Consider the following 27978-nt stretch of genomic DNA (forward strand, 5'->3'; position numbering starts at 1 on the left):
AATGTTCTCTTTGGTAATTTACTCACATTTTTAACTATTCATTTACTAATTTGTCAATTATTTTTTCCTTTTTAATAGGGACTTTCTTTTCTGTTTTCACATGCCTTCTTATTTTTATTTTCAAATAATAATATTCTTTGGAAGCTTAAATTTCAAGTCAATGGCCCTTTGGTGGGCTTGTTCTAAATGAATAGGGCTCATCTTCTAATAATAATAATAATAATAATAAGGTAAGAATTTTATTGTCATTGCCTTACGGTGGTAGGACAATTATTCGTTATGCTTGTGCATGTAACTTAGAACCTTTGCTGATATTTTCAAATTTCAAAGCAAAGGTCGATAGAAATAGAAACAACTTTAGAGGCTGCTTTTGAAGGCAAGAGCCCGTGCTAACAGAGAGAGCTTGCTTAATCTAACAACTACATAGAAATGACTTTGAGAAACTGCAGTTTTTTCAAAATAAGGAAATTTATATTTTGTTGGAAGAAAATCATTCTACCATGCTTTGAATGCACTTGAATTGGGATCAGTAACACCTTTCACTTCCTCATAATGAATATCTGATTTTTGATTCAGTGTTTAATGTCCTTCATGTTTCTTATGTTTTTTTAATCATTATAATGGGTTTTCTTAAAACAGATTAATGGAAACACTACTATAAGGAAAACATTTAGGTAAAATTATGAAAACGAGAGATATAGGAACAATAAATTTATTTTATTTCCATTAGAAAAAAAGTGACGATGAATTTATTCCAAGATTTTTCATCTCTGATAGTTTAGATCATTTATGTCTAATCTTATATCTAAGCTTATCACATCTGCTGACATTCCAGCGTCTTATCCAGCATAGGTGGACCTTGTGCAGCAGTAGTAGTTGTTCTGGTAAGAGCTGCGGCACCAGTATTTGCAGCCACCGAATCCTTGGCCTGGGTGGGATTGGTGGAATGGGAATCCTGGAACGAGGTCTGGGAAGTGGGCTGGGTTGAAGGAGCCTCCTCCAACACCCAAAGCTCCACCTCCAAGGCCACCACCCAAAGCTCCACCTCCAAGACCACCACTAAGTCCACCAAGGTGTCCACCTCCTACTCCAACACCTCCAAGTCCTCCAACAAGTCCTCCAACGTCCTCCAACACCTCCCCACCAAGTCCTCCAACACCTCCAACACCTCCCAAGCCACCTCCTACTCCAGCGCCTCCATAAGGCCTTCCTGGAAGGGCCGTTGCAAGGGCACAAATGGCGACTGCCACGAGAAGAGTTGATTGTCCAATCATTCTGGAAAAGAGAGATCGTTTTTTTTCTTACTTCAGTGCACATCATGATGTTACGGATTTGATCAAGATGTGTTAACAAGAGTTTGAGGTATTTGTAATTGTTAGAACAAGGACGAATTTAGGTATCTTTGATATGTCCTAGACTGAGTTCAGAAAAGATATTTCAGTGCAGAGTCCTAGTGCTTGTTAGGCCTATAGGCCTAAAATTTCTACTTTGAAAGACTAAAATAATCAGCATATACAAACTTCAAGCAATTCAATATTCGTTTGTCGTATGTGCATCATGAAAATAGTAAGTTAAAGGAAAATCTTCATCAAGTTTTAAAACTTTAAACCTTTTAAAATAGTTTTGTTTATCTCACCTGCTGTAAGTCCTGAACACTAGATGAGGCTGAGGAGTCTGTAGGTCTAGGTCTGATGTCCAGAGAGCAGACGACGCCTCTTTATATACAAACGTTGGTCTCAGCAAACGTCTGAGCGGCTGGCGGCCTGGTTTCCCGCAAGTTGCCATTTTCCAGGAAAAATGATTTCACCTTCGTCAGGTAACAAATGATTGAAGGATGATGACTCTCAAATCTTGTACTTCATTTCTTCGGTTTATAGTTTATGAGAAAGCATTAATAATAACTAATATAGACGAGTAAAAACTCAATGTTGATGAGGGAATAAATGGCTAACCAGAAACTCAGGGCTTTCGCCTTCTTGGACCAAACGTTTGACACAAGGAACTCTCTTTCAGGATTTCCCTCCTGAAATAACGAGTTTGCAGGAGTTTTTGCGTAATATTTTTTTCTCAGGCATTATAGGAAAACTATGATGGTTTTTCGAGTCACTCTAGAGTATTGAATAGTTGTTATTTTGACTATTTTTCTTATTGGTGCAGCACTAGTTTCTCACAGGAGAAAATATACATCAAAACAGCATCAAAGTTACGATAGTGTTCATTTATAGATAGATTTCTAGATATATATACATTTGTGATATACATATGTATGTATATATATACATAAGAATTTGTATTTGTGTTTTGAATAAAAAATGTTTCACAAACAGTGAATTAGGATTGATATTTTCCATAATTTCCCTTCTTACACTTTAAATGACAATTGCAATATTTGAAACCTCACTGAGGTGAAATCCATTTAACCTTCAATGAACCCAGACTTCTTGTTCACCAGTATTTCCTGGCTTGATTAGTAACTGTACATTACAGAGTTTTCATGGATTAAAGATTTACTAATCTGAACTGTGAAGGGAAAGTCAGGTGAACTTATTTAGATTATAATTTTTACTTATGAGACCAGGCAGTCAGTGAACTGCGCGTCAAGATGCGTCTTCCACTCTCATTCTCTCTGTTCATTGACTAAAGCGTTACCCATTCTCTGGTATCTTGTCCTCTGATAGTTTCAGTCTTTCAGATTTTGACATTTTCGAGGCACAGAGGCACAACTTTTGAAATAAAATGTCTGTGAAAACCTGGCCCACTGTGGAAGATGTCAGTCCACAGTAAGAGTTTTCATATTTCTGGTCTCCAGTTGAAAGCTCTGTACCATACTGGAAGTTGTCATTCTTGTTTCCATGTCAAATGACAGTAGTTTGAAGGCTTGTACCAATTTTCATGGATCTTATGGGTTTTCTGGATTAGCAGTTATTCCAGCTATCATAATGGTGCCATTCCTACTACAATGATTCTCCGTAGGTGGCTAATGTTGTCAGTGTACCTCACGTATTGCACTGTATGCATTACTAAAGGCTGTTTGCAGAATCCCTCCAGCTCCTTGCTGCACCCACTTTTTAGCCTTTTCCTTTGCCTCCATTCCTGCTATCTATTCTTGCTATCCATTCTTGCTATCCATTCTTGGTATCCAACTCCTTCTCACTGTCTAAAGCAGGGAATGGCTAAAATGGCCCCCTCTAGCTTGGAATTTCCATAAAATCTATGAAATCAGGTCAATGTCATTGATGAATCTTGGTCAGAGCAGTTGAAATCTAATATCAATCATAGGTGACAAAAAGAAGTCATTGAAGATAGGTCATGATGACAGACATAAGAAAGTCAAAAGGTGAAAGTCATAGGTGACACAAAGAAAGTCATAGGTGGAAAATCATAGGTGACACAAGACAGTTTTGGTGACACAAGAATAAGGAAAATTTTTAATGACTTTGTTTACTCCGTTATGGTTGTGCTAGAATCACTTTGACAAATCAGGCCTTCGTGATGTTGTCACTGATATACCCTAACTTGTTAGATCTCAAATGACATCACCAGCATCTAACAGCTGGAAAGGGGAAGAAGGTTTGGCATTAAATCCCCAGATATCTTTATAGCAGCACAATCTAATTCAGTATGTCAGTGTGGGTTTTATTCTACATTCTTATATAAGATTTTTACCCACTGAACAAGATGCGTTATTGTTTCAGTTTAGTTTTAAATTATAATTAACCCTCATGCCCCATCACTGTGCTTCAAGGCAACTGGCATGACCATGAAGGAATCAAAGCAACATTTAAATTGACTTGGTCTGCTTATCATACTTTACTGCCCCCAAGAATAATCTGAAAGTAAGATTGATTGTCCACTAGAATTTCTGAGTTTTCTTTTATCATACAAAAGAATACGTCAGAATTTTTAGGACTGTATCCAACGTCAGAATATCGTTATTTGTTATTTATAACAATTTCTGCTCCTTCTTATCTCTTTTTCTCCTATTTAGGATATTTTTACATATATTCTAGGTTAGCTTGTTTTATCAAGTCGATAACTACCTAATACACAATTCTCTTTGTATTTTAGTAATTTACTCACATTTTAACTATTCATTTACTAATTTGTCAATTATTTTCCTTTTTAATAGGTGACTTTCTTTTCTGTTTTAATGCCCTTCCATTTATTTTTCAAATGAACACCATAATATTCTTTAAGCTTAAATTTCAAGTCAATGGCCCCTTTGGTGGGCTTGTTCTAAATGAATAAGCTCATCTTCTGAATAATAATAATAATAATAATAAATAAGAATATTGTCTGTACCTGGTAGGACAATTATTCGTTATGGTTGTGCATGTAATTTAGAACCTTCGCTGATATTTTCAAATTTCAAAGCAAAGGCAGGATAGAAAGAAATAACTTTACAGACTGCTTTTGAAGGCTAACAGAGCACGTAATCTAACAACTACATAGAAATGACTTTGAGAAACTACAGTTTTTTCAAAGATAAGGAAGTTTATATTTTGTGGCAAGAAAATCATTCTACCATGCTTTGAATGCAACTGAATTGGGATCAGAAACACCTTTCACTTTCTCATAATGAATATCTGAATTTAATTCAGTGTTTAATGTCCCTCATGTTTCTTATGTTTTTTTAATCATTATAATGGGTTTTCTGAAACAGATTAATGGAAACACTGCTAAAAGGAAAACATTGAGGTAAAATTATGAAAACGAGAAGTATAGGAATACTAATTTTATTTCATTTCCATTGAAAAAAAAGTAACAGAAAATTTGTTCCAAGATTTTCATCTCTGATAATTTAGATCATTTATGTCTAATCTTATATCTAAGCTTATCACATCTGCTGACATTTCAGCGTCTTATCCAGCATAGGTGGACCTTGTGCAGCAGTAGTAGTTGTTCTGGTAAGAGCTGCGGCACCAGTATTTGCAGCCACCGAATCCTTGGCCTGGGTGGGATTGGTGGAATGGGAATCCTGGAACGAGGTCTGGGAAGTGGGCTGGGTTGAAGGAGCCTCCTCCACCTCCACACCCCAAAGCTCCACCTCCAAGGCCACCACCCAAAGCTCCACCTCCAAGACCACCACTAAGTCCACCAAGGTGTCCACCTCCTACCCAACACCACCAAGTCCTCCAACACCTCCAAGTCCTCCAACGCCTCCAAGTCCTCCCACACCTCCAAGTCCTCCAACACCTCCAACACCTCCCAAGCCACCTCCTACTCCAGCGCCTCCATAAGGCCTTCCTGGAAGGGCCGTTGCAAAGAGGCACAAATGGCGACTGCCACGAGAAGAGTTGATTGTCCAATCATTCTGGAAAAGAGAGATCGTTTTTTTTTACTTCATTCCACATCATGATGTTATAGATTTGTTCAAAATGTGTTGACAAAAGTTTGAGGTATTTGTAATCGTTAGAACAAGGATAAATTTAGGTATCTTTGATATGTCCTAGACTGAGTTCAGAAAAGATATCTCAGTGCAGAGTCCCTAGTGCTTGTTAGGCCTATAGGCCTAAAATTTCTACTTTGAAAGACTAAAATAATCAAGCATATACAAACTTCAAGCAATTCAATACTCGTTTGTCCCATGTGCATCATGAAAAATACTAAGTTAAGGTACAGTATCTTCATCAAGTTTTAAAACTTTAAACCTTTTGAAATAGTTTTGTTTATCTCACCTGCTGGAAGTCCTGAACACTAGATGAGGTTGAGGAGTCTGTAGGTCTCAGGTCTGATGTCCAGAGAGCAGACGACGCGTCTTTATATACAAACGTTGGTCTCCAGCAAACGTCTGAGTGGCTGGCGCCTGGTTTCCCCCAAGTTGCCATTTTCCAGGAAAAATGATTTCACCTTCGTCAGGTAACAAATGATTGAAGGATGATGACTCTCAAATCTGTACTTCATTTCTTCGGTTTATAGTTTATGAGAAAAGCATTAATAATAACTAATATAGACGAGTAAAAACTCAATGTTGATGAGGGAATAAATGGCTAACCAGAAACTCAAGGGCTTTCGCCTTCTTCTTGGACCAAGCGTTACGACACAAGGGACCTCTCTTCCAGGATTTCCCTCCTGAAATAACGAGTTTGCGGAGTTTTTTTGCGTAATATTTTTTCTCAGGCATTATAGGAAAACTATGATGGTTTTTTGAGTCACTCTAGAGTATTGAATAGTTATGTTATTTTCTTATTTTTTCTTACTGGTGCAGCACTAGTTTCTCACAGGAAAATATACATCAAAACAGCATCAAAAGTTACAATAGTGTTCATTTATAGATAAATTTCTAGATATATATACATTTTTGTGTACATATGTGTATATATATACATAAATGTTTGTCTTTGTTTTGAATAAAATGTTTCACAAACAGTGAATTAGGGATTGATATTTTCGATAACTTCCCTTCCCACACTTTTAAATGACAATTGCAATATTTGAAACCTCACTGAGGTGAAATTCATTTAACCTTCAATGAACTCAGACTTCTTGTTCACCAGTATTTCCTGTTTTGGTCAGTAACTGTATATAACAGAGCTTTCATGGCTTTAAGAATTGCTAATCTGAACTGTGAAGGGAAAGTCAGATGAACTTATTTAGACTAATATATCTAAATATGGGACTAGGAAGTGAGTGAACTGCGTGTCTAGATGCGTCTTCCTCTCTCATTCTCTCTGTTCGTTGACTAGAACGTTACCTATTCTTGTATTAATGGTTACCTATTCCTTGGTATATTGTCCTTTGATAGTTTCAGTCTTTCAGATTTTGACATTTTTTGAGGCACAGAGTTACAACTTTTGAAATAAAATGTCTGTGGGAAAACCTAGCCCACTGTGGAAGATGTCAGTCCACAGTAAGAGTTTTCATATTTCAGGTCTCCAGTTGAAAGCTCTGTAACAATAATGGAAGTTGTCCTCTTGTTTCTGTGTCAAATCATTCTTGTTTGAGGGCTTGTACCAGTTTTCATGGATCTTATGGGTTTCTGGATTTGCAGTTTTCCAGCTATCATAATGGTGCCATTCCTGCTACCATGGTTCTCCGTAGAAGTGGTTAATGCTGTCAGTGTACCTCGCGTGGTGCACTGTATGCATTACTAAAGGTTGTTTGCAGCGTCCTTTGGCCCCTTGCTCAACTTATTTTTATCCATTTTTCTTTACATTCTATTCCTGCTATTAAGTTCTGTCTATTCTTCTATTCATTGTCTGCTGAATGGCTAAATCCAACTCCTTTTCATTTTCCGTATGAAATAATCATTGCCCTGACATGTCAAGAGCAGTTGAAATGCTAATATCAACAGTCACAGGTTAGGCTTTAGTCATAGGTGACACAAGGATAACTCATCCATTAAATCAGATGAAACCAAATTTAATCATGACCATTTGATTATTATTATATCAGCTCATTCTTAAGTGACCCAAGAATATCTCCTCTGGCTTTGAAGCTTTTTAATGACTTTTGTTTACCCCTTTATGGTTGTACTAGAAGCACTTTGAACAAATCCAGGCCTTCATCTGTTCGTGATGTTGTCACTGACATACCCTAACTTGTTAGATCCAAAATAGCATCACCAGCACCTAACAGCAGGAAAGGAGAAGGGGTTTGGCATTAAATCCCAGATATCCTTTATGCCGCACCACAATCTAATTCAGTTTTATCAGATGTGGTTTATTTGTAAGATTTTCGCCCTCTGAACAAGATGAGTTATCTTTTCAGCTCAGTGTTTAAATTGTTATTAATCCTTATGCCATAGCACTGTGCTTCAAGACAACTGGCTTACTTTGAGAGAAATAAAAATGCCATTTAAACTGACTTGGTTTGCTTGTCATAATATATGACTGTCCCCAAGAATAATTTGAAAGTAGGACAGACTGTCCAACTAGAAATTCTATTTTTCTTTTTTATAAAAGAATCTTTTTTTTAAGACCATGACAAACCCCATAATATTGTTATTTTTTATTTATAATGAACACTGCTTTCTTATGTTCTTTTGTCCTATTTAGAATATTTTTTCATATTGGCCTTGTTACCCAAAATTAATGGGGCTTGCTTTTCAAGTCGAATAACCTTTTCGCTGATTCTTCAAATAATAATAATAATAATAATAATAATAATAATAATAATAATAATAATAATAATAATAATAATAATAATAATGAAGCAGAATTTCATTGCCTTTCGGTGGTAGTACAATTATTCATTATGCTTGTGCATGTAACTTAGAACCTTTGCTTATAGCATTTTCAAATTTCAAGGCAGGGAGCAACAGAAACAACTTTCCAGGCTGCTTTTGAAGGCAAGAGCACGTGCTAACAACTACATAGAAATGACTTTGTGAAACTGCAGTCTTTTCAAAAATAAGGAAGTTTATATTTTGTGGGAAGAAAATCATTCTACCATGCTTTGAATGCAATTGAATTGGGATCAGAAACACCTTTCACTTTCTCATAATGAATATCTGAATTTAATTCAGTGTTTAATGTCCTCCATGTTTCTTATCTTTTTTTTTTTTAATCATTATAATGGGTTTTCTGAAACAGGTTAATAGAAACACTGCTAAAAGGAATACATTGAGGTAAAATTACGAAAACGAGAAATATAGAAATAATAAATTTATTTCATTTCCAATGGAAAAAAAAGTAATGGGGAATTTATTCCAAGATTTTTCATCTCTGATAATTTAGATCATTTATATGTAATCTTATATCTAAGCTTATCACATCTGCTGACATTCCAGCGTCTTATCCAGCATAGGTGGACCTTGTGCAGCAGTAGTAGTTGTTCTGGTAAGAGCTGCGGCACCAGTATTTGCAGCCACCGAATCCTTGGCCTGGGTGGGATTGGTGGAATGGGAATCCTGGAACGAGGTCTGGGAAGTGGGCTGGGCCTCCTCCAACACCCAAAGCTCCCTCCTCCAAGTCCACACCCAAAGCTCCACCTCCAAGGCCACCACCCAAAGCTCCACCTCCGAGACCACCACTAAGTCCACCAAGGTGTCCACCTCCTACTCCAACACCTCCAAGTCCTCCAACACCTCCAAGTCCTCCAACGCCTCCAAGTCCTCCAACACCTCCAAGTCCTCCTCCAACACCTCCAAGTCCTCCAACACCTCCCAACACCTCCAACACCTCCCAAGCCTGCTCCAGCGCCTCCATAAGGCCTTCCTGGAAGGGCCGTTGCAAGGGCACAAATGGCGACTGCCACGAGAAGAGTTGATTGTCCAATCATTCTGGAAAACAGAATCGTTTTTTTTACTTCATTGCACATCATGATGTTACAGATTTTTCTTTATGTGTTAACAAGAGTTTGAGGTATTTGTAATCGTTAGAACAAGGACGAATTTAGGTATCTTTGATATGTCTAGACTGAGTTCAGAAAAGATATTTCAGTGCAGAGTATAGTGCTTGTTATGCCTATAGGCCTAAAATTTCTACTTTGAAGACTAAAATAATCAAGCATATACCGTCTTCAAGCAATTCCAATATTCTAATTTGCCATATGTGCATCATGAAAAATACTAAGTTAAGGTACAAATCTTACTCAAGTTTTAAAACTTTAAACTTTTTAATAGAGTTTTGTTTATCTCACCTGCTGTAAGTCCTGAACACCAGATGAGGCTGAGGCGTCTGTAGGTCTAGGTCTGATGGCCAGAGAGCAGACGACGCCTCTTTATATACAAACGTTGGTCTCCCGTAAACGTCTGAGTGGCTGGCGGCCGGATTCCCCTGGATGCCATTTTTCCAGGAAAAATGATTTCACCTTCGACAGGTAACAAAGGATTGAAGGATGATGACTCTCAAATCTTGACTTCATTTCTTCGGTGTATAGTGTATAAGAAAAGCATTATTAATAACTAATATAGACGAGTAAAAACTCAACGTTGACGAAGGAATAAATGGCTAACCAGAAACTCACGGGCTTTCACCTTCTTCTTGATGCGAGCGTTACGACACGAGGGAACTCTATTTCAGGATTTCCCTCCTGAAATAACGAGTTTGCGGAGGTTTTTTGCGTAATATTTTTTCTCAGGCATTACAGGAAAACTGTGATGGTTTTTTGAGTCACACAAGAGGGTTGAATGATTATGTTATTTTGATTGTTTTTGTTACTGTTGCAGTTCGTAGTTTCTCTCAGGAGGAAAATATACATCAAAACAGCATCGAAGTTACAACAGTGTTCATTTATAGATAAATTTCTAGATATATTTACATTTCTAGATATATTCACATTTGTATGTATATATATACATGTTTGCTTGTTTTGAATCAAAGGTGTTTCACAAATAGTCAACTAGGGATTGATATCTTCCATAATTTCCCTTCCTACACTTTTAAATGACAATTGCAATATTTGAAACCCCAATGAGGTGAAATATACTTAACCTTTAATGAACCCAGGCATCTGTTTCACCAGTATTTTCTGGCTTGGTCAGTAACTGTATACTGCAAAGCTTTCATGGCTTAAAGATTTACTAAACTGAACTGTGAAGGGAAAGTCAGATGAACTTATTTAGACTATAATCTTTACTAATGGGACAAGGCAGTCAGTGAACTGCGTGTCTAGATGCGTCTTCCTCTCTCATTCTCTCTGTTCATTGACTAGAACGTTATCTATTCTTGCATTAATGGTTACCTATTCTTTGATACATTGTCCTTTGATAGTTTAAGTCCTTCAGATTTTGCAGCTTTCGAGGCACAGAGGTACAACTTTTGAAATAAAATGTCTGTGAAAACCTGGCCCACAGTGGAAGGTGTCAGTCAGTCTACAGTGAGAGTTTTCATATTTCTGGTCTCCAGTTGAAAGACTCTGTACAGTACTGGAAGCTGTCTCTCTTGTTTCTGTGTCGAATCTCACGTGTTTGAAGGCTTGTGCCAATTTTCATGGATCTTATGGCCTTTCTGGATTTGCATGGTGCCATTCCTACTACCATGATTCTCCGTAAGGGGCTAATGTTGTCAGTGTATCTCACGTGTTGCACTGTATGCATTCTTAAAGACTGTTTGCAGAATCCTTTCGGCCCCTTAATTCACCCAATTTTAGCCTTTTCCTTTACCTCCATTCTGCTTCCTATTATTATCCATTCTTTCTGTCCAACTCCTTTCTTTTCATTGTCTAAAGCCCTGAATTGCCGAAATTGTGCACCCCCCCCTCCTCCGGTAGGCTTTATAGCCGAATTTCCGAAATCAAATCATTGCCATTGAAATCAAATCATCGAGCAGTTGATGCTAATATCAGGTGAGGAGTCAGTAGGTGACGAAGATGTTAATATCATCTTAGTTTATTAGGTGATTACAAGAAAATTTTAGGTATTATTACAAGTAGTTTAACAGACCACTGAGCTGACTTTCAGCCTCATAGCTGGCCATTTGCCCCTTTATGCTTGTGCTAGAATCACTTTGACAAATCCAGGCCTTCATGATGTTGTCACTGATGTACCCTAACTCGTTAGATCTCAAATAGCATCACCAGCACCTAACTGCAGGAAAGGAGAAGAAAGTTTGGCATTAATCCCAGATATCTTTATAGCACCATAATCTAATTCAGTAGGTCAGTTGTGGGTTCATTCTCCATTCTTATATAGGATTTTTACCCTCTGAACAAGATGAGTTATTTTATCATTTTAGTGCTTAAATTATCATTAACCCTCATGTCATAAAACTGTGCAACAAGACAACTGGGATAATCATGGAGTAATCAAAATACCATTTAAACTGACTTGATCTGTTTATCATACTTTACTATCCCCTGAATAATGTGAAAGTAAGACAGATAGTCAACTAGAACTTTTGAGTTTTCCTTAACCATACAAAAGAATACGTCAGAATTTTTAGGACTGTATCCAACGTCAGAATATCGCTACTTGTTATTTATAACAATTTCTGCTCTATCTTATCTCTTTTTTGTCCTATTTAGGATATTTTTTACATATATTCTAGGTTAGCTTGCTTATCAATTCGATAACCTTTCACCTTATTCCATAATAATAATAATAATAATAATAATAAATAATAATAATAATAATAATAATAATAATAATAATAATAATAAAGTAGAATATCATTGCCTTTCGGTGGTAGGATACTTATTCGCTATGCGTTTGCTGTAACTTGGAACCTTTGCTGGTTGTATTTTCAAATTTCTACGCAAAAGGCAGGCAGGAACAGAAAGAACTTTATAGGCTGCTTTTGAAGGCAAGAGCACGTTCTAACAACTACATAGAAATGACTTTGAGAAACTACAGTTTTTTCAAAGATAAGGAATTTATATTTTGTTGCAAGAAAATCATTCTATCATGCTTTGAATGCAATTGAATTGGGACCAGTAACATCTTTCACTTACTCATAATGAATATCTGAATTTTTGATTCAGTGTTTAATGATCCTTCATGTTTCTTATGTTTTTCATAATTATTAAATGGGTTTTCTGAAACAGATTAATGGAAACACTTCTAAAAGGAAAACATTGAGGTAAAATTATGAAAACGAGAAGTATAGGAATACTAATTTTATTTCATTTCCATTGGAAAAAACGCAACAGAAAATTTGTTCCAAGATTTTTCATCTCTGATAATTTAGATCATTTATATGTGATCTTATGTCTAAGCTTATCACATCTGCTGACATTCATGCAGCGTCTTATCCAGCATAGGTGGACCTTGTGCAGCAGTAGTAGTTGTTCTGGAAAGAGCTGCGGCACCAGTATTTGCAGCCACCGAATCCTTGGCCTGGGTGGGATTGGTGGAATGGGAATCCTGGAACGAGGTCTGGGAAGTGGGCTGGGTTGAAGGAGCCTCCTCCACCCAAAGCTCCACCTCCAAGTCCACCCAAAGCTCCACCTCCAAGGCCACCACCCAAAGCTCCCACCTCCAAGGACCACCACTAAGTCCACCAAGGTGTCCTCCTCCCTACCTACTCCAACACCTCCAGGATGTCCACCTCCAACACCTCCAAGTCCTCCAACACCTCCAAGTCCTCCAACACCTCCAAGTCCTCCAACACCTCCAAGTCCTCCAACACCTCCAACACCTCCCAAGCCACCTCCTACTCCAGCGCCTCCATAAGGCCTTCCTGGAAGGGCCGTTGCAAGGGCACAAATGGCGACTGCCACGAGAAGAGTTGATTGTCCAATCATTCTGGAAAAGAGAGAGCGTTTTTTTTACTTCATTCCACATCATGATGTTACAGATTTGTTCAATATGTGTTGACAAGAGTTTGAGGTATTTGTAATCATTAGAACAAGGATAAATTTAAGTATCTTTGATATGTCCTAGAGTGAGTTCAGAAAAGATATTTCAGTGCAGAGTCCTAGTGCTTGTTAGGCCTATAGGCCTGAAAGTTCTACTTTGAAAGACTAAAATAATCAAGCATATACAATCTTCAAGCAAGTCATTACTCATTGGCCCATGTGTATCATGAAAAATACTAGGTTAAGGTACAAATCTTACTCAAGTTCTAAAACTTCAAACTTTTCAAAAGACTTTTGTTTATCTCACCTGCTGGAAATCCTGAACACCAGATGAGGCTGAGGCGTCTGTAGGTCTAGGTCTGATGTCCAGAGAGCAGACGACGCGTCTTTATATACAAACGTTGGTCTCCCGTAAACGTCTGAGTGGCTGGTGGCCGGTTTCCCCCAGGATGCCATTCTTCCAGGAAAAATGATTTCACCTTCGTCAGGTAAAAAAGGATCGAAGGATGATGACTCTCAAATCTTGGCTTCATTTCTTCGGTGTATAATATGTAAGAAGAGCATAATTAATAACTGATCTGGCGAGTAAAAATTCAGTGTTGACGAGAGAGAAAATGGCTAACCAGCAACTCAAGGGCTTTCGCCTTCTTCTTCAGGCGAATGTTACGACACGAGGGAACTCACTTCCAGGATTTCCCTCTTGAAAAAACGTGTTTGCGGAGGTTTTTGCGTAATATTTTTTCTCAGACATCATAGGAAAACTATGATGGTTTTTTGAGTCACCCAAGAGGGCTGAATAGTTATATTATTTTGATTATTTTTTGTTACTGGTGCAGTTCGTAGTTTCTCGCAGGAGGAAATATACATCAAAACAGCATCGAAGTTACAATAGTGTTCAATTTATCGATAAATTTCTAGATATATATACATTTGTGGGTACATATGTGTATATATATGTAAATGCGTCTTTGTTTTGAATAAAAAATGATTCACAAACAGTGAATCAGGGATTAATATTTTCCATAATTTCCCTTCCCACACTTTTAAATGACAATTGCAATATTTGGAACCTCACTGAGGTGAAATTCATTTAACCTTTTATGAACTCAAACTTCTTGTTCATCAGTATTTCCCGTTTTGGTCAGTAACTGTATATAAGAGAGCTTTCATGGCTTAAAGAATTGCGAATCTGAACTGTGAAAGGAAAGTCAAGTGAACTTATTTAGACTAATATTTCTATATAACGTGGGAGTAGGCAGTCAGTGAACTGCGTGTCTAGATGCGTCTTCCTCTCTCATTCTCTTTGTTCATTGACTAGAACGTTACCTATTCTCTTGTATATTGTCCTCTGATAGTTTCAGTCTTTCAGATTTTGAAGTTTTCGAGGCACAGAGGCACAACTTTTGAAATAAAATGTCTCAGAAACCTGGCCTCTCTGTGGAAGATGTCAGTCCACAGTAAGAGTTGTCATATTTCTGGTCTCCAGGTGAGAGACTCTGTACAATAATGGAAGTTGTCCCCTTCTTTCTGTGTCAAATCATTCTTGTTTGAAGGCTTGTACCAATTTTCATGGATCTTATGGGTTTTCTGGATTTGTGCAGTTCTTCCAGCTATCATAATGGTGCCATGGTGCCATTCCTACTACCATGGTTCTCCGTAGGTGGCTAATGCTGTCAGTGTACCTCGTGGTACATTGTATGCATTCTTAAAGGCCGTTTGCAGCGTCCTTTCGGCCCCTTAAGTCAATCAATTTTTATCCTTTTTCTTTACCTCCATTCTACTTCCTTTATTAAGTCTTTCTGTCCAACTCCTTCTTTTCATTGTCTAAAGCCCTGAATTGCCGAAATTGTGCACCGCCCCCCTCCCCTCTCGGTAGGCTTTATAGCCGAATTTCCGTATGAAATCAAATCATTGCCATTGATGACATCTTGGTCAGAGCAGTTGAAGATGCTAATATCAACTTCCTCACAGGTGATACAAGAAAATCATTGGTGACACAGGAAAGTCATAGGTGACAAAAGGATAACTCATCTGGCACTAAATTATTATTATTATTATTATTATTATTATTATTATTATTATTATTATTATTATTATTATTATTATTATTATTATTATTATTATTATTATTATTATTATTATTATTATTATTATTATTATTATTATTATTATTATTATTATTATTATTATTATTATTAAAGTAGTTTAACCAGACCACTGAGCTGACTTTCAGCTCTCATAGGAACTGGCCATCTGGCACTAAAGCTTTTTACCCCTTTATGCTTGTGCTAGAATCACTTTGACAAATCCTGGTCTTCATCTGTTCGTGATGTTGTCACTGATATACCCTAACTTGTTAGATCCAAAATTGCATCACCAGCACCTGACAGCAGGAAAGGAGAAGAAGGTTTTGCAATTAATCCCAGATATCCATATTGCAGCACAATCTAATTCAGTATATCAGATGTGGGTTCATTCTGCATTCTTAGATAAGATTTTTGCCCTCAGAACAAGTTGGGTTATTTTATAATTTCAATGATTAAATTATCATTAATCCTCATGTCATGTCATTGTGCAACAAAACACCTGGCATAATCAAGGAATAATCAAAATATCGTTAAAAAAGACTTGCTCTGCTTATCATACTATACTGTCCCCAAGAATAATCTGAAAGTAAGGCAGATTGTCCAACTAGAAATTCTGAATTTTCTTTAACCATACAAAAGAATATCTCAGAATTTATAAGACTGTGACAAACCTCATAATATCGTCATTTGTTATATATAAGAATTTCTGCTCTTATCTCATGTTTGCCCTATTTAGAATATTTTTTACATATACTCTAGGTTAGCTTGCTTATCAAGTCGATAACCTTTCCCCTTATTCAATAATAATAATAATAATAATAATAATAATAATAATAATAATAATAATAATAATAATAATAATAATAATAATAATAATAATAAAGCAGAATTTCATTGTCTTTCCCTGGCAGTACAATTATTCGTTCTGCTTGTGCATGTAACTTAGAACCCTCGCTGATATTTTCAAATTTCAAAGCACGAGGCAGGTAGGAACAGAAATGACTTTACAGGCTGCTTTTGAAGGCAAGAGCCCGTGCTAACACAGAGAGAGCTTGCTTAATCTAACAGCTACATAAAAATGACTTTGAGAAACTACATTTTTTCAAAAGTAAAGGAATTTATATTTTGTTGCAAGAAAATCCTTCTATCATGCTTTGAATGCAATTGAATTGGGACCAAGTAACACATTTCACTTACTCATTATGAATATCTAATTTTTGATTCAGTGTTTGATTGATTTCATGTTTCTTATTTTTCCATCATTATTAAAATGGGTTTTCTGAAACAGATTAAATGAAACACTTCTACAAGGAAAACATTCAGGTAAAATTATGAAAACGAGAAGTATATGAATAATGATTTTATTTTATTTCCATTGGAAAAAACGTAACAGAGAATTTATTCCAAGTTTTTTCATCTCTGATAATTTAGATCATTTATGTCTAATCTTATATCCAAGCTTATCACATCTGCTGACATTCCAGCATCTTATCCAGCATAGGTGGACCTTGTGCAGCAGTAGTAGTTGTTCTGGAAAGTGCTGCGGCACCAGTATTTGCAGCCACCGAATCCTTGGCCTGGGTGGGATTGGTGGAATGGGAATCCTGGAACGAGGTCTGGGAAGTGAGCTGGGTTGAAGGAGCCTCCTCCAACACCCAAAGCTCCACCTCCAAGTCCACCACCCAAAGCTCCACCTCCAAGGCCACCACCCAAAGCTCCACCTCCAAGGCCACCACTACTAAGTCCACCAAGGTGTCCTCCTCCTACTCCAGCACCTCCAAATCCTCCAAGATGTCCACCTCCAACACCTCCAAGTCCTCCAACACCTCCAAGTCCTCCAACACCTCCAAGTCCTCCAACACCTCCAACACCTCCAAGTCCTCCAACACCTCCAAGTCCTCCAACACCTCCAACACCTCCCAAGCCACCTCCTACTCCAGCGCCTCCATAAGGCCTTCCTGGAAGAGCCGTTGCAAGGGCACAAAAGGCGACTGCCACGAGAAGAGTTGATTGTCCAATCATTCTGGAAGACAGAAAGTTTATTTTTTTACTCCATTACACATCATGATGTTACAGATTTGTTTATGTGTTGACAAGAGTTTCAGGTATTTGTAATCGTTAGAACAAGGGCAAATTTACGTATCTTTGATTTGGTCTAGGCTGCATTTAATACGGTTACTAAAAAAGAGTTCAGAAAAGATATTTCAGGAAGAGATATTGTCCTTGTTATGCCTATGAGCCTATAATTTCTACTTTGAATAACAACAACAATCAAGCATATAGAATCTTCAAGCAATTCAATACTAATTTGTTGTATGTGCATCATGAAAAATAGTAAGTCAAGGTACAAATCTTACTCAAGTTTTAAAACTAAAGTTTTTAAAAGAATTTTGTTTATCTCACCTGCTGTAAGTCCTGAACACCAGATGAGGCTGAGGCGTCTGAAGGTCTAGGTCTGATGGCCAGAGAGCAGACGACGTCTCTTTATATTCAAACGTTGGTCTCCAGCAAACGTCTGAGTGGCTGGCAGCCGGTTTCCCGCAAGATGCCATTTTTCCGGGAAAAATGATTTCACCTTCGTCAGGTAACAAAGGATTGAAGGATGATGATGACTCAAATCTTTACTTCATTTTTTCTGTGTATAATATATAAGAAAAACATAATTAATAACTGATCTAGACGAGTAAAAAATCAGCGTTGAAGAGGGAAAAATGGCTAACCAGAAACTCACGGGCTTTAGCCTTCTTCTTGAAGGGAGCGTTACGACATGAGGGAACTCCATTTCAGGATTTCCCTCCCGAAATAACGAGTTTGCGGAGGTTTCTGCGTAATATTTTTTCTCAGGCACTTTAGGAAAACTATGATAGTTTTTTGAGTCAATCTAGAGTATTGAATAATTATATTATTTTGATAATTTTCTATATTGTTGCAGTTCGTAGTTTCTCGCAGGAGGAAAATATACATCAAAACAGCATCGAAGTTACAATAGTGTTCATTTATAGATAGATTTCCAGATATGTTTACATTTTTGTGTACATATGTCTGTATATATATATATATATATATATATATATATATATATATATATATATATATATATATATATATATATATATGTATATATATATATATATATATATATATATATATATATATATATATATATATATGTTTGTTTGCTTTGAATCAAAAGTGTTTCACAAATAGTCAACTAAGGATTGATATTTTCCATAATTTCCCTTCCTGCACTTTTCAATGACAATTGCAATATTTGAAGCCCCACTGAGGTGAAATCCATTTAACCTTTAATGAACCCATACTTCTTGTTCATCAGTATTTCCTGGCTTGGTCAGTAACTGTATACTGCAGAGTTTTCATGTCTTAAAGATTTACTAACTTGAACTGCGAAGGGAAAGTCAAGTGAACTTATTTAGACTAATATTTCTATGTAACGTGGGACTAGGCAGTCAGTGAACTGCTTGTCTAGATGCGTCTTCCTCTCTCATTCTCTCTGTTCATTGACTAGAGCGTTACCTATTCTCTGGTATACTGTCCTCTGATAGTTTCAGTCTTTCAGATTCTGTAGCTTTCGAGGCACAGAGTCACAACTTTTGAAATAAATTGTCTGTGAAAACCTGGCCCTCTGTGGAAGATGACAGTACACAGTAAGAGTTGTCATATTTCTGGTCTCCAGTTGAAAGGCTCTGTACAATAATGGAAGTTGTCCCCTTGTTTCTGTGTCAAATCATTCTTGTTTGAGGGCTTGTACCAGTTTTCATGGATCTTATGGACTTTCTGGATTTGCAGTTCTTCCAGCTATCATAATGGTGCCATTCCTACTACCATGGTTCTCCGTAGGTGGCTAATGCTGTCAGTGTACTTCAGGTGGTACATTGTATGCATTCTTAAAGGCCGTTTGCAGCGTCCTTTCGACCCTTTAATTCAATTAAATTTGAGCCTTTTCCTTTACCTCCATTCTACTTCCTTTATTAAGTCTTTCTGTCCAACTCCTTCTTTTCATTGTCTAAAGCCCTGAATTGCCGAAATTGTGCACCCGCCCCCCACCCCCTCTCGGTAGGCTTTATAGCCGAATTTCCGTATGAAATCAAATCATTGCCATTGATGACATCTTGGCCAGAGCAGTCGAAGATGCTAATATCAACTTCATCACAGGTGATACAAGAAAATCATTGGTGACACAGGAAAGTCATAGGTGACACAAGGATAACTCATCTGGCACTAAATTATTATTATTATTATTATTATTATTATTATTATTATTATTATTATTATTATTATTATTATTATTATTATTATTATTATTATTATTATTATTAAAGTAGTTTAACCAGACCACTGAGCTGACTTTCAGCTCTCATAGGGCTGGCCATCTGGCACTAAAGCTTTTTACCCCTTTATGCTTGTGCTCGAATCACTTTGACAAATCCTGGTCTTCATCTGTTCGTGATGTTGTCACTGATATACCCTAACTTGTTAGGTCCAAAATTGCATCGCCAGCACCTGACAGCAGGAAAGGAGTAGGTTTGGCAATTAATCCCAGATATCCACATCGCAGCACAATCTAATTCAGTATATCAGATGTGGGTTCATTCTACATTCTTAGATAAGATTTTTGCCCTCAGAACAAGTTGGGTTATTTTATAATTTCAGTGATTAAATTATCATTAATCCTCATGTCATGTCACTGTGCAACAAGACAACTGGCATAATCATGGAGTAATAAAAATATCGTTTAAATTGACTTGCTCTGCTTATCATACTATACTGCCCCCAAAAATAATCTGAAAGTAAGGCAGATTGTCCAACTAGAAATTCTGAATTTTCTTTAACCATACAAAAGAATATCTCAAATTTATAAGACTGTGACAAACCTCATAATATCGTCATTTGTTATATATAAGAATTTCTGCTCTTATCTCATGTTTTGCCCTATTTAGAATATTTTTACATATACTCTAGGTTAGCTTGCTTATCAAGTCGATAACCTTTCCCCTTATTCAATAATAATAATAATAATAATAATAATAATAATAATAATAATAATAATAATAATAATAATAATAATAATAATAATAATAATAATAATAATAATAAAGCAGAATTTCATTGTCTTTCTCTGGCAGGAAAATTATTCGTTATGCTTGTGCATGTAACTTAGAACCTTCGCTGATATTTTCAAATTTCAAAGCACAAGGCAGGCAGGAACAGAAATGACTTTACAGGCTGCTTTTGAAGGCAAGAGCCCGTGCTAACAGAGAGCTTGCTTAATCTAACAGCTACATAAAAATGACTTTGAGAAACTAAATTTTTTCAAAAGTAAAGGAATTTATATTTCGTTGCAAGAAAATCCTTCTATCATGCTTTGAATGCAATTGAATTGGGACCAAGTAACACATTTCACTTACTCATTATGAATATCTAATTTTTGATTCAGTGTTTGATTGATTTCATGTTTCTTATTTTTTCATCATTATTAAAATGGGTTTTCTGAAACAGATTAAATGAAACACTTCTACAATGAAAACATTGAGGTAAAATTATGAAAACGAGAAGTATATGAATAATGATTTTATTTTATTTCCATTGGAAAAAACGTAACAGAGAATTTATTCCAAGTTTTTTCATCTCTGATAATTTAGATCATTTATGTCTAATCTTATATCCAAGCTTATCACATCTGCTGACATTCCAGCATCTTATCCAGCATAGGTGGACCTTGTGCAGCAGTAGTAGTTGTTCTGGAAAGTGCTGCGGCACCAGTATTTGCAGCCACCGAATCCTTGGCCTGGGTGGGACTGGTGGAATGGGAATCCTGGAACGAGGTCTGGGAAGTGAGCTGGGTTGAAGGAGCCTCCTCCAACACCCAAAGCTCCACCTCCAAGTCCACCACCCAAAGCTCCACCTCCAAGGCCACCACCCAAAGCTCCACCTCCAAGGCCACCACTACTAAGTCCACCAAGGTGTCCTCCTCCTACTCCAGCACCTCCAAAAGCTCCAGGATGTCCACCTCCAACACCTCCAAGTCCTCCAACGCCTCCAAGTCCTCCAACACCTCCAAGATGTCCACCTCCAACACCTCCAAGTCCTCCAACACCTCCAAGTCCTCCAACACCTCCAAGTCCTCCAACACCTCCAACACCTCCCAAGCCACCTCCTACTCCAGCGCCTCCATAAGGCCTTCCTGGAAGAGCCGTTGCAAGGGCACAAAAGGCGACTGCCACGAGAAGAGTTGATTGTCCAATCATTCTGGAAAACAGAAAGTTTATTTTTTTACTCCATTACACATCATGATGTTACAGATTTGTTTATGTGTTAACAAGAGTTTGAGGTATTTGTAATCGTTAGAACAAGGGCAAATTTACGTATCTTTGATTTGGTCTAGGCTGCATTTAATACGGTTACTACTTAAGAGTTCAGAAAAGATATTTCAGGAAGAGATATTGTCCTTGTTATGCCTATGAGCCTATAATTTCTACTTTGAATGACCACAACAATCAAGCATATACAGTCTTCAAGCAATTCAATACTAATTTGTCGTATGTGCATCATGAAAAATAGTAAGTCAAGGTACAAATCTTACTCAAGTTTTAAAACTTTAAACTTTTTAAAAGAGTTTTGTTTATCTCACCTGCTGTAAGTCCTGAACACCAGATGAGGCTGAGGCGTCTGAAGGTCTAGGTCTGATGGCCAGAGAGCAGACGACGCCTCTTTATATTCAAACGTTGGTCTCGAGCAAACGTCTGAGTGGCTGGCGGCCGGTTTCCCGCAAGATGCCATTTTTCCGGGAAAAATGATTTCACCTTCGTCAGGTAACAAAGGATTGAAGGATGATGATGACTCAAATCTTTACTTCAATTTTTCTGTGTATAATATATAAGAAAAACATAATTAATAACTGATCTAGACGAGTAAAAAATCAACGTTGAAGAGGGAAAAATGGCTAACCAGAAACTCACGGGCTTCGCCTTCTTCTTGAAGGGAGTGTTACGACACGAGGGAACTCCATTTCAGGATTTCCCTCCCGAAAAAACGAGTTTGCGGAGGTTTCTGCGCAATATTTTTTCTCAGGCACTTTAGGAAAACTATGATGGTTTTTTGAGTCAACCTAGAGTATTGAATAGCTATATTATTTTCATAATTTTCTTTATTGGCGCAGTTCGTAGTTTCTCGCAGGAGGAAAATTTACATCAAAACAGCATCGAAGTTACAATAGCGTTCATTTATAGATAGATTTCTAGATATGTATTCATTTGTGTGTACATATGTATGTATATATATACATGTTTGTTTGCTTTGAATCAAAAGCGTTTCACAAATAGTCAACTAGGGATTGATATTTTCCATAATATCCCTTCCTACACTTTTAAATGACAATTGCAATATTTGAAGCCCCACTCAGGTGAAATCCATTTAACCTTCAATGAACCCAGACTTCTTGTTCACCAGTATTTCCTGTTTTGGTCAGTAACTGTATACTACAGAGTGTTCATGTCTGAGAGGTTTACTAATCTGAACTGCGAAGGGAAAGTCAAGTGAACTTATTTAGACTAATATTTCTATATAATATGGGACTAGGCAGTCAGTGAACTGCGTGTCTAGATGCGCCTTCCTCTCTCATTCTCTCAGATCATTGACTAGAACGTTACCTATTCTCTGGTATATTGTCCTCTGATAGTTTCACTCTTTCAGATTTTGGAGTTTTCGAGGCACAGAGGTTCAACTTTTGAAATCAAATGTCTGTGAAAACCTGGCCTACTGTGGAAGATGTCAGTCCACAGTAAGAGTTTTCATATTTCAGTTCTCCAGTTGCGTGACTGTACCATACTGGAAGTTGTCATTCTTGTTTCCATGTCAAATGACAGTAGTTTGAAGGCTTGTACCAATTTTCATGGCTCTTATTGGTTTTCTGGATTAGCAGTTATTCCAGCTATCATAATGGTGCCATTCCGACTACCATGATTCTCCGTAGGTGGCTAATGTTGTCAGTGTACCTCACGTATTGCACTGTATGCATTACTAAAGGCTGTTTGCAGAATCCCTCCAGCTCCTTGCTGCACCCACTTTTTAGCTTTCCTTTACCTCCATCCCTGCTATCTATTCTTGCTATCCATTCTTGCTATCCAACTCCTTCTCATTGTTTAAAGCAGTGAATGGCTGAAATGGCCCGCCTCTAGCTTGGCTTTATAGCCAAATTTCCATAAATCATATGAAATCAGATTATTGTCATTGATGACATCTTGGTCAGAGCAGTTGAAGAGGCTAATATCAACTTAGTTATAGGTGACACAAGAAAATCATAGGTGACACGAAAAAGTCATAGGCGACAGAAGAATAACTCCTCTGGCACTAAAGCTTTTTAATGACTTTTTACTCTTTTATGGTTGTGCTAAAGTTACTTTGAACAAATCCAGGCCTTCATCTGTTCGTGATGTTGTCACTGATATACCTTAACTTTTTAGATCTCAAATAGCATCACCAGCACCCAACAGCGGGAAAGGAGAAGAAGGTTTGGCTTTAAAAACCAGATATCCATATGGCACCACAATCTAAGTCAGTATATCGGTTGGGATTCGTTTTATATTCTTATATAAGATTTTTACCCTCTAGACAAGTTGAGTATTTTATCATTTCAGTGCTTAAATTTTATCATGAATCCTCTTGCCATAGCACTGTGCTTCAAGACAGCTGGCATGATGATGGAGTGATAAAAATCTCATTTAAACTGACTTGGTCTGCTTGTCATACTATACTGTCCTTGAATAATCTGAAAGGAAGATAGATTCTCAGCTAGAATATCTCAGCATTCATAAGACTGTATCCAACCTCAGAATATCGTTATTTGTTATTTATAATAATTCTGCTCTATCTTATCTCATTTTTGCCTCATTTAGGATATTTTTTCACTTATATTCTAGGTTAGCTTGCTTATCAAGTCGATAACCTTTCCTCTTATTCAGCAGATTTTCATTGCCTTTCTCTGGTAGGACAATTATTCGTTATGCTTGTGCATGTAACTTAGAACCTTTGCTGATATTTTCAAATTTTAAAGCACAAGGCAGGCAGGAACGGAAATGATTTTACAGGCTGCTTTTGAAGGCAAGAGCACGTGCTAACAGAGAGAGCTTGCTTAATCTAACAACTACACAGAAATGACTGAGAAACTGCAGTCTTTTCAAAATTAAGGAAATTTATTGTATCATACAAAAATGGGAAAAAAGCACGTTAAAAGAGAAGAAGATGTTACAAGAAAATAATTCTACCCTGCTTTGAATTCAGTTGAATTGGGACCATAACACCTTCCACTTCCTCATAATGAATATCTGATTTTCAAATCAGTGTTTAATGCCCTTCATGTTTCTTATGTTTTTTTATCATTATTGAAATGGGTTTTCTGAAACAGAAAAAATGAAACACTTCTATAAGGAAAACACCGAGGTAAAATTATGAAAACGAGAAGTATAGGAATAATGATTTTATTTTATTTCCATTGGAAAAACGTAACAGAGAATTTGTTTGAAGATTTTTCATCTCTGATAATTTAGATCATTTATATCTAATCTTATATCTAAGTTTATCACATCTGCTGACATTCCAGCATCTTATCCAGCATAAGTGGACCTTGTGCAGCAGTAGTAGTTGTTCTGGAAAGTGCTGCGGCACCAGTATTTGCAGCCACCGAATCCTTGGCCTGGGTGGGATTGGTGGAATGGGAATCCTGGAACGAGGTCTGGGAAGTGAGCTGGGTTGAAGGAACCTCCTCCCAACGCCCAGCTCCACCTCCAGGCCACCACCAAAATCCACCTCCGAGGCCATTAAGTCCACCAAGGTGTCCTCCTCCTACTCCAGCACCTCCAAAACCTACAGGATGTCCACCTCCAACACCTCCAAGTCCTCCAGCACCTCCAAGTCCTCCAACACCTCCAAGATGTCCACCTCCAACACCTCCAAGTCCTCCAACACCTCCAAGTCCTCCAGCACCTCCAAGTCCCCCAACACCTCCAAGATGTCCACCTCCAACACCTCCAAGTCCTCCAACACCTCCAAGTCCTCCAACACCTCCAACACCCAAGCCACCTCCTACTCCAGCGCCTCCATAAGGCCTTCCTGGAAGAGCCGTTGCAAGGACGCAAAAGGCGACTGCCACGAGAAGAGTTGATTGTCCGATCATTCTGGAAACATAAAGTTTTTCAACATTATTTCTGAGTAATTGTGGGTTTTAAGGTTCTTCAAGAATTGTTCTGAGGTTGTTTTCGAAGCTTGTTAGTTCATATATGACAATCTCGAACTGAAGAAGTGTTTTAAAAGTTAAAGTAATGTTTTCAAGCGAAATTACGTTTTGAATCCTGCAGAATTAAAATTTTAAGCCTTTGTATACAAAATCAAATATATATATATATATATATATATATATATATATATATATATATATATATATATATATATATATGTGTGTGTGTGTGTGTGTGTGTGTGTGTGTATGTGTATATATATACATATATATACGTTGTTTATATCTAAAGCTTTATTTTTTCAAAGCAAGAGATCTTCTGTTCAGACAAAGTAGTTCACAATGCAGATGCAAATGTAAGAACTGGCTCCTCATCCAACTGCGTTGAAAAGATTTTACTAATTTTCAGACCACGAAATCCCATACCATAAAATACTACTAATCAAGTCATGACAGATGTCAAACCTTATGTTTAAATCAGTAGTTCCCAAGGTGGGGCATATGGTTTATTTGATTTTTAAGGGGGGCAATTCGAGAATATTTAAAACAAGTTCATTGCCTTTTAGGCTCCCTCCACGTGAAGAGGAGTTCACTTTTTGAATAATAAGAATTGTATACCACCACAGCGGGCATCAGGATGCCAAAAAAATGATTAGGTGGGGCATGGCCAAAAAATGTTTGGGAACCACTAGTTTAAATCTTCTGTCTCTTACCTGTTGAATGCGCTAACCAAGCAATAGGCGTCTGTGGCTGCTGGTGAGACTGACGAGAGATCGCAGAAGGAGTCGCCTTATATACAAACGTTGATCTCACGATAAACATCTGAGGTTACTGACTGGTTTGAGCTTTCACTGTTGTCATTCTTCCAAGAAAAATGGCATTTTGACAGTTAACCGGGGACCAGAGACTCATTACCTCCAAGTCCTTTTGTCCAATAGCCTTCGGTTTGTAATTCCCGATACGTTGAAACAGGCAATTTATTTCTGCGATAAAAAAAATCACCTAATTATTACGTGTTGAAAAATGACTAACTGGAACCTCCCGTTTTCTTCGCCTTCCAGGAATCTCGAGTGTTGCGAATTGAGGGAATTCCAGTTCCAGGGTTTCTTTCCTACGTTTCCATAGACTGGAAGTTGTTATGGGACTTTTTTTTGCGACGGTTTGAGTTTTCTTTTTTTTTTTAAGATTGTCTTGCTGAAATGATCTTGGCTGGGATTACCTGTTTCTTGGGAGAGGTATAAGAGCGAATTTCAGTTTATGAAGACATGTATAAATATATATACGTATATATATTATATGTATGTATATATATATATATATATATATATATATATATATATATATATATCATCAGCTGCTTCATATAAATACCTAGAAGGCTCATCAGTATCTCGTCAACACTCCCACCTCTCATCTCCTATGCACTCTTCATCATTCATGCATACCAGGGGCACTTAATTGGTAATATTTCTCTCACCTCAGCCTACTAACAATGTGTTTGTTTACCTGACATTATTCATCCCAGAGCTTTATAATCATGCACCCTTTCCACCAGCCTGTGACATTCCTTTCTCACCACTCTACCAGACCATCCCAAAATAATTTTCAACTGTTTTTGGCTTTTTTTGTATATTGCATCTTCTTATTGTTATGTTTGTCATCCTTTCAGTTCATCTTACTAGGCAATTAATACTAACAGGTCATCTGAATATTTACTTTTTCTCCATCAACCATCGACATCCACACTTCACTACCATAAAGGGAAGTAGGTTCAACAATCTCTTCATACTGGTCTCCTCTTTCAAACCTTTTGCAGAGGTTCTGGTAATTCCTTTACTTTATTTTGTCTTATCTCTTCACTCTGCCTCCGGGCGTTTGCTACATTTGGTCCAAAATATCTTTATGAATCACCCACTCACCTTTTACTACGATCCATACTGACATTCATTTCACCATCTACTTGTCCTTGATTTATCCTTCTTACGTTACTCTTGGTAAATTTTCTTTAAACTTTCTTCTATTACACACATACATAGTCAGTCTTTTACTAGTCCCTGTAGCTTCTCTCCACCACCACCAATTAATATTGTATCATTGGAAAGCATCAGCCAATTCATACTTCTTCCACGACTCCATTTTGTTATCCGACAACGCTGCACCTATACCTCCTTTCCCTTCTCCAACTTCTTACTTAATTTCGTTCAGACTTATTAAACAGTTTACAGGTTTATTAAACAGCCATGAATCTGTAAGGTGACCATCTTTAACCCCCACTTTTATACCAAACCAGCTGTTTCCGCTTGTATGAATTTTAATACAAGCAATTCATTGCTCCTCCTGATAACCTGCATGTGAAGCTCAATGGGAGAAAGGGAACAATTCTCTATTTTATATTTTACTGTGATTTGCAAGGAATGTTCTAGGAAACTGTGTCCAAAACTGGGAAGTCTAGAGAGAAAGTTT

General features: G+C 37.2%; 4 protein-coding genes across 4 annotated transcripts; all 4 read right to left on the bottom strand.

Moving 5' to 3' along the window:
• Positions 1-698: 698 nt before the first annotated feature.
• On the bottom strand, positions 699-26386 carry LOC136854909 (uncharacterized). Its single transcript, XM_067131439.1, has 3 exons — positions 26229-26386; positions 25089-25456; positions 699-1045 (listed from the first exon to the last, which is right to left on the bottom strand). Exons 2-3 carry the CDS (start codon positions 25453-25455, stop codon positions 840-842), a joined length of 573 nt encoding a protein of 190 aa, XP_066987540.1. The 5' UTR covers position 25456; positions 26229-26386; the 3' UTR covers positions 699-839.
• On the bottom strand, positions 12484-13650 carry LOC136854913 (holotricin-3-like). Its single transcript, XM_067131443.1, has 3 exons — positions 13487-13650; positions 12915-13126; positions 12484-12787 (listed from the first exon to the last, which is right to left on the bottom strand). Exons 1-3 carry the CDS (start codon positions 13633-13635, stop codon positions 12630-12632), a joined length of 519 nt encoding a protein of 172 aa, XP_066987544.1. The 5' UTR covers positions 13636-13650; the 3' UTR covers positions 12484-12629.
• On the bottom strand, positions 16614-17818 carry LOC136855183 (elastin-like). The gene is made up of 2 exons (XM_067132096.1): positions 17670-17818; positions 16614-17289 (listed from the first exon to the last, which is right to left on the bottom strand). Exons 1-2 carry the CDS (start codon positions 17816-17818, stop codon positions 16755-16757), a joined length of 684 nt encoding a protein of 227 aa, XP_066988197.1. The 3' UTR covers positions 16614-16754.
• Positions 20843-22079, bottom strand: LOC136854908 (elastin-like). Its single transcript, XM_067131438.1, has 2 exons — positions 21916-22079; positions 20843-21533 (listed from the first exon to the last, which is right to left on the bottom strand). The coding sequence occupies exons 1-2, from the start codon at positions 22062-22064 to the stop codon at positions 20984-20986; spliced, it is 699 nt and encodes a 232-aa protein (XP_066987539.1). The 5' UTR covers positions 22065-22079; the 3' UTR covers positions 20843-20983.
• Positions 26387-27978: the final 1592 nt, after the last annotated feature.

The sequence above is a fragment of the Macrobrachium rosenbergii genome, chromosome 30 (assembly GCF_040412425.1).
Source record: "Macrobrachium rosenbergii isolate ZJJX-2024 chromosome 30, ASM4041242v1, whole genome shotgun sequence".
Classification (NCBI taxonomy): domain Eukaryota; kingdom Metazoa; phylum Arthropoda; class Malacostraca; order Decapoda; family Palaemonidae; genus Macrobrachium; species Macrobrachium rosenbergii.

What these genes read in the sequence shown, in the direction of transcription:
- LOC136854913 (XM_067131443.1), bottom strand. Translation starts at nt 13,635, where the DNA reads ATGGCATCCTGGGGGAAACCGGCCACCAGCCACTCAGACGTTTACGGG. An exon ending in GTGTTCAGGATTTCCAGCAG is followed by an intron (nt 13,127 to 13,486) that starts GTGAGATAAACA and finishes TCTCTTTTCCAG; the next exon opens with AATGATTGGACAATCAACTC. An exon ending in TGGAGGTGGACATCCTGGAG is followed by an intron (nt 12,788 to 12,914) that starts GTGTTGGAGTAG and finishes CTTTGGGTGGAG; the next exon opens with GAGGCTCCTTCAACCCAGCC.
- LOC136854909 (XM_067131439.1), bottom strand. Translation starts at nt 25,455, where the DNA reads ATGATCGGACAATCAACTCTTCTCGTGGCAGTCGCCTTTTGCGTCCTT. An exon ending in TGGACTTAATGGCCTCGGAG is followed by an intron (nt 1,046 to 25,088) that starts GTGGATTTTGGT and finishes GTGGTCTTGGAG; the next exon opens with GTGGAGCTTTGGGTGGTGGC.
- LOC136854908 (XM_067131438.1), bottom strand. Translation starts at nt 22,064, where the DNA reads ATGGCATCTTGCGGGAAACCGGCCGCCAGCCACTCAGACGTTTGCTCG. An exon ending in GTGTTCAGGACTTACAGCAG is followed by an intron (nt 21,534 to 21,915) that starts GTGAGATAAACA and finishes TCTGTTTTCCAG; the next exon opens with AATGATTGGACAATCAACTC.
- LOC136855183 (XM_067132096.1), bottom strand. Translation starts at nt 17,818, where the DNA reads ATGGCATCTTGCGGGAAACCGGCTGCCAGCCACTCAGACGTTTGCTGG. An exon ending in GTGTTCAGGACTTACAGCAG is followed by an intron (nt 17,290 to 17,669) that starts GTGAGATAAACA and finishes TCTGTCTTCCAG; the next exon opens with AATGATTGGACAATCAACTC.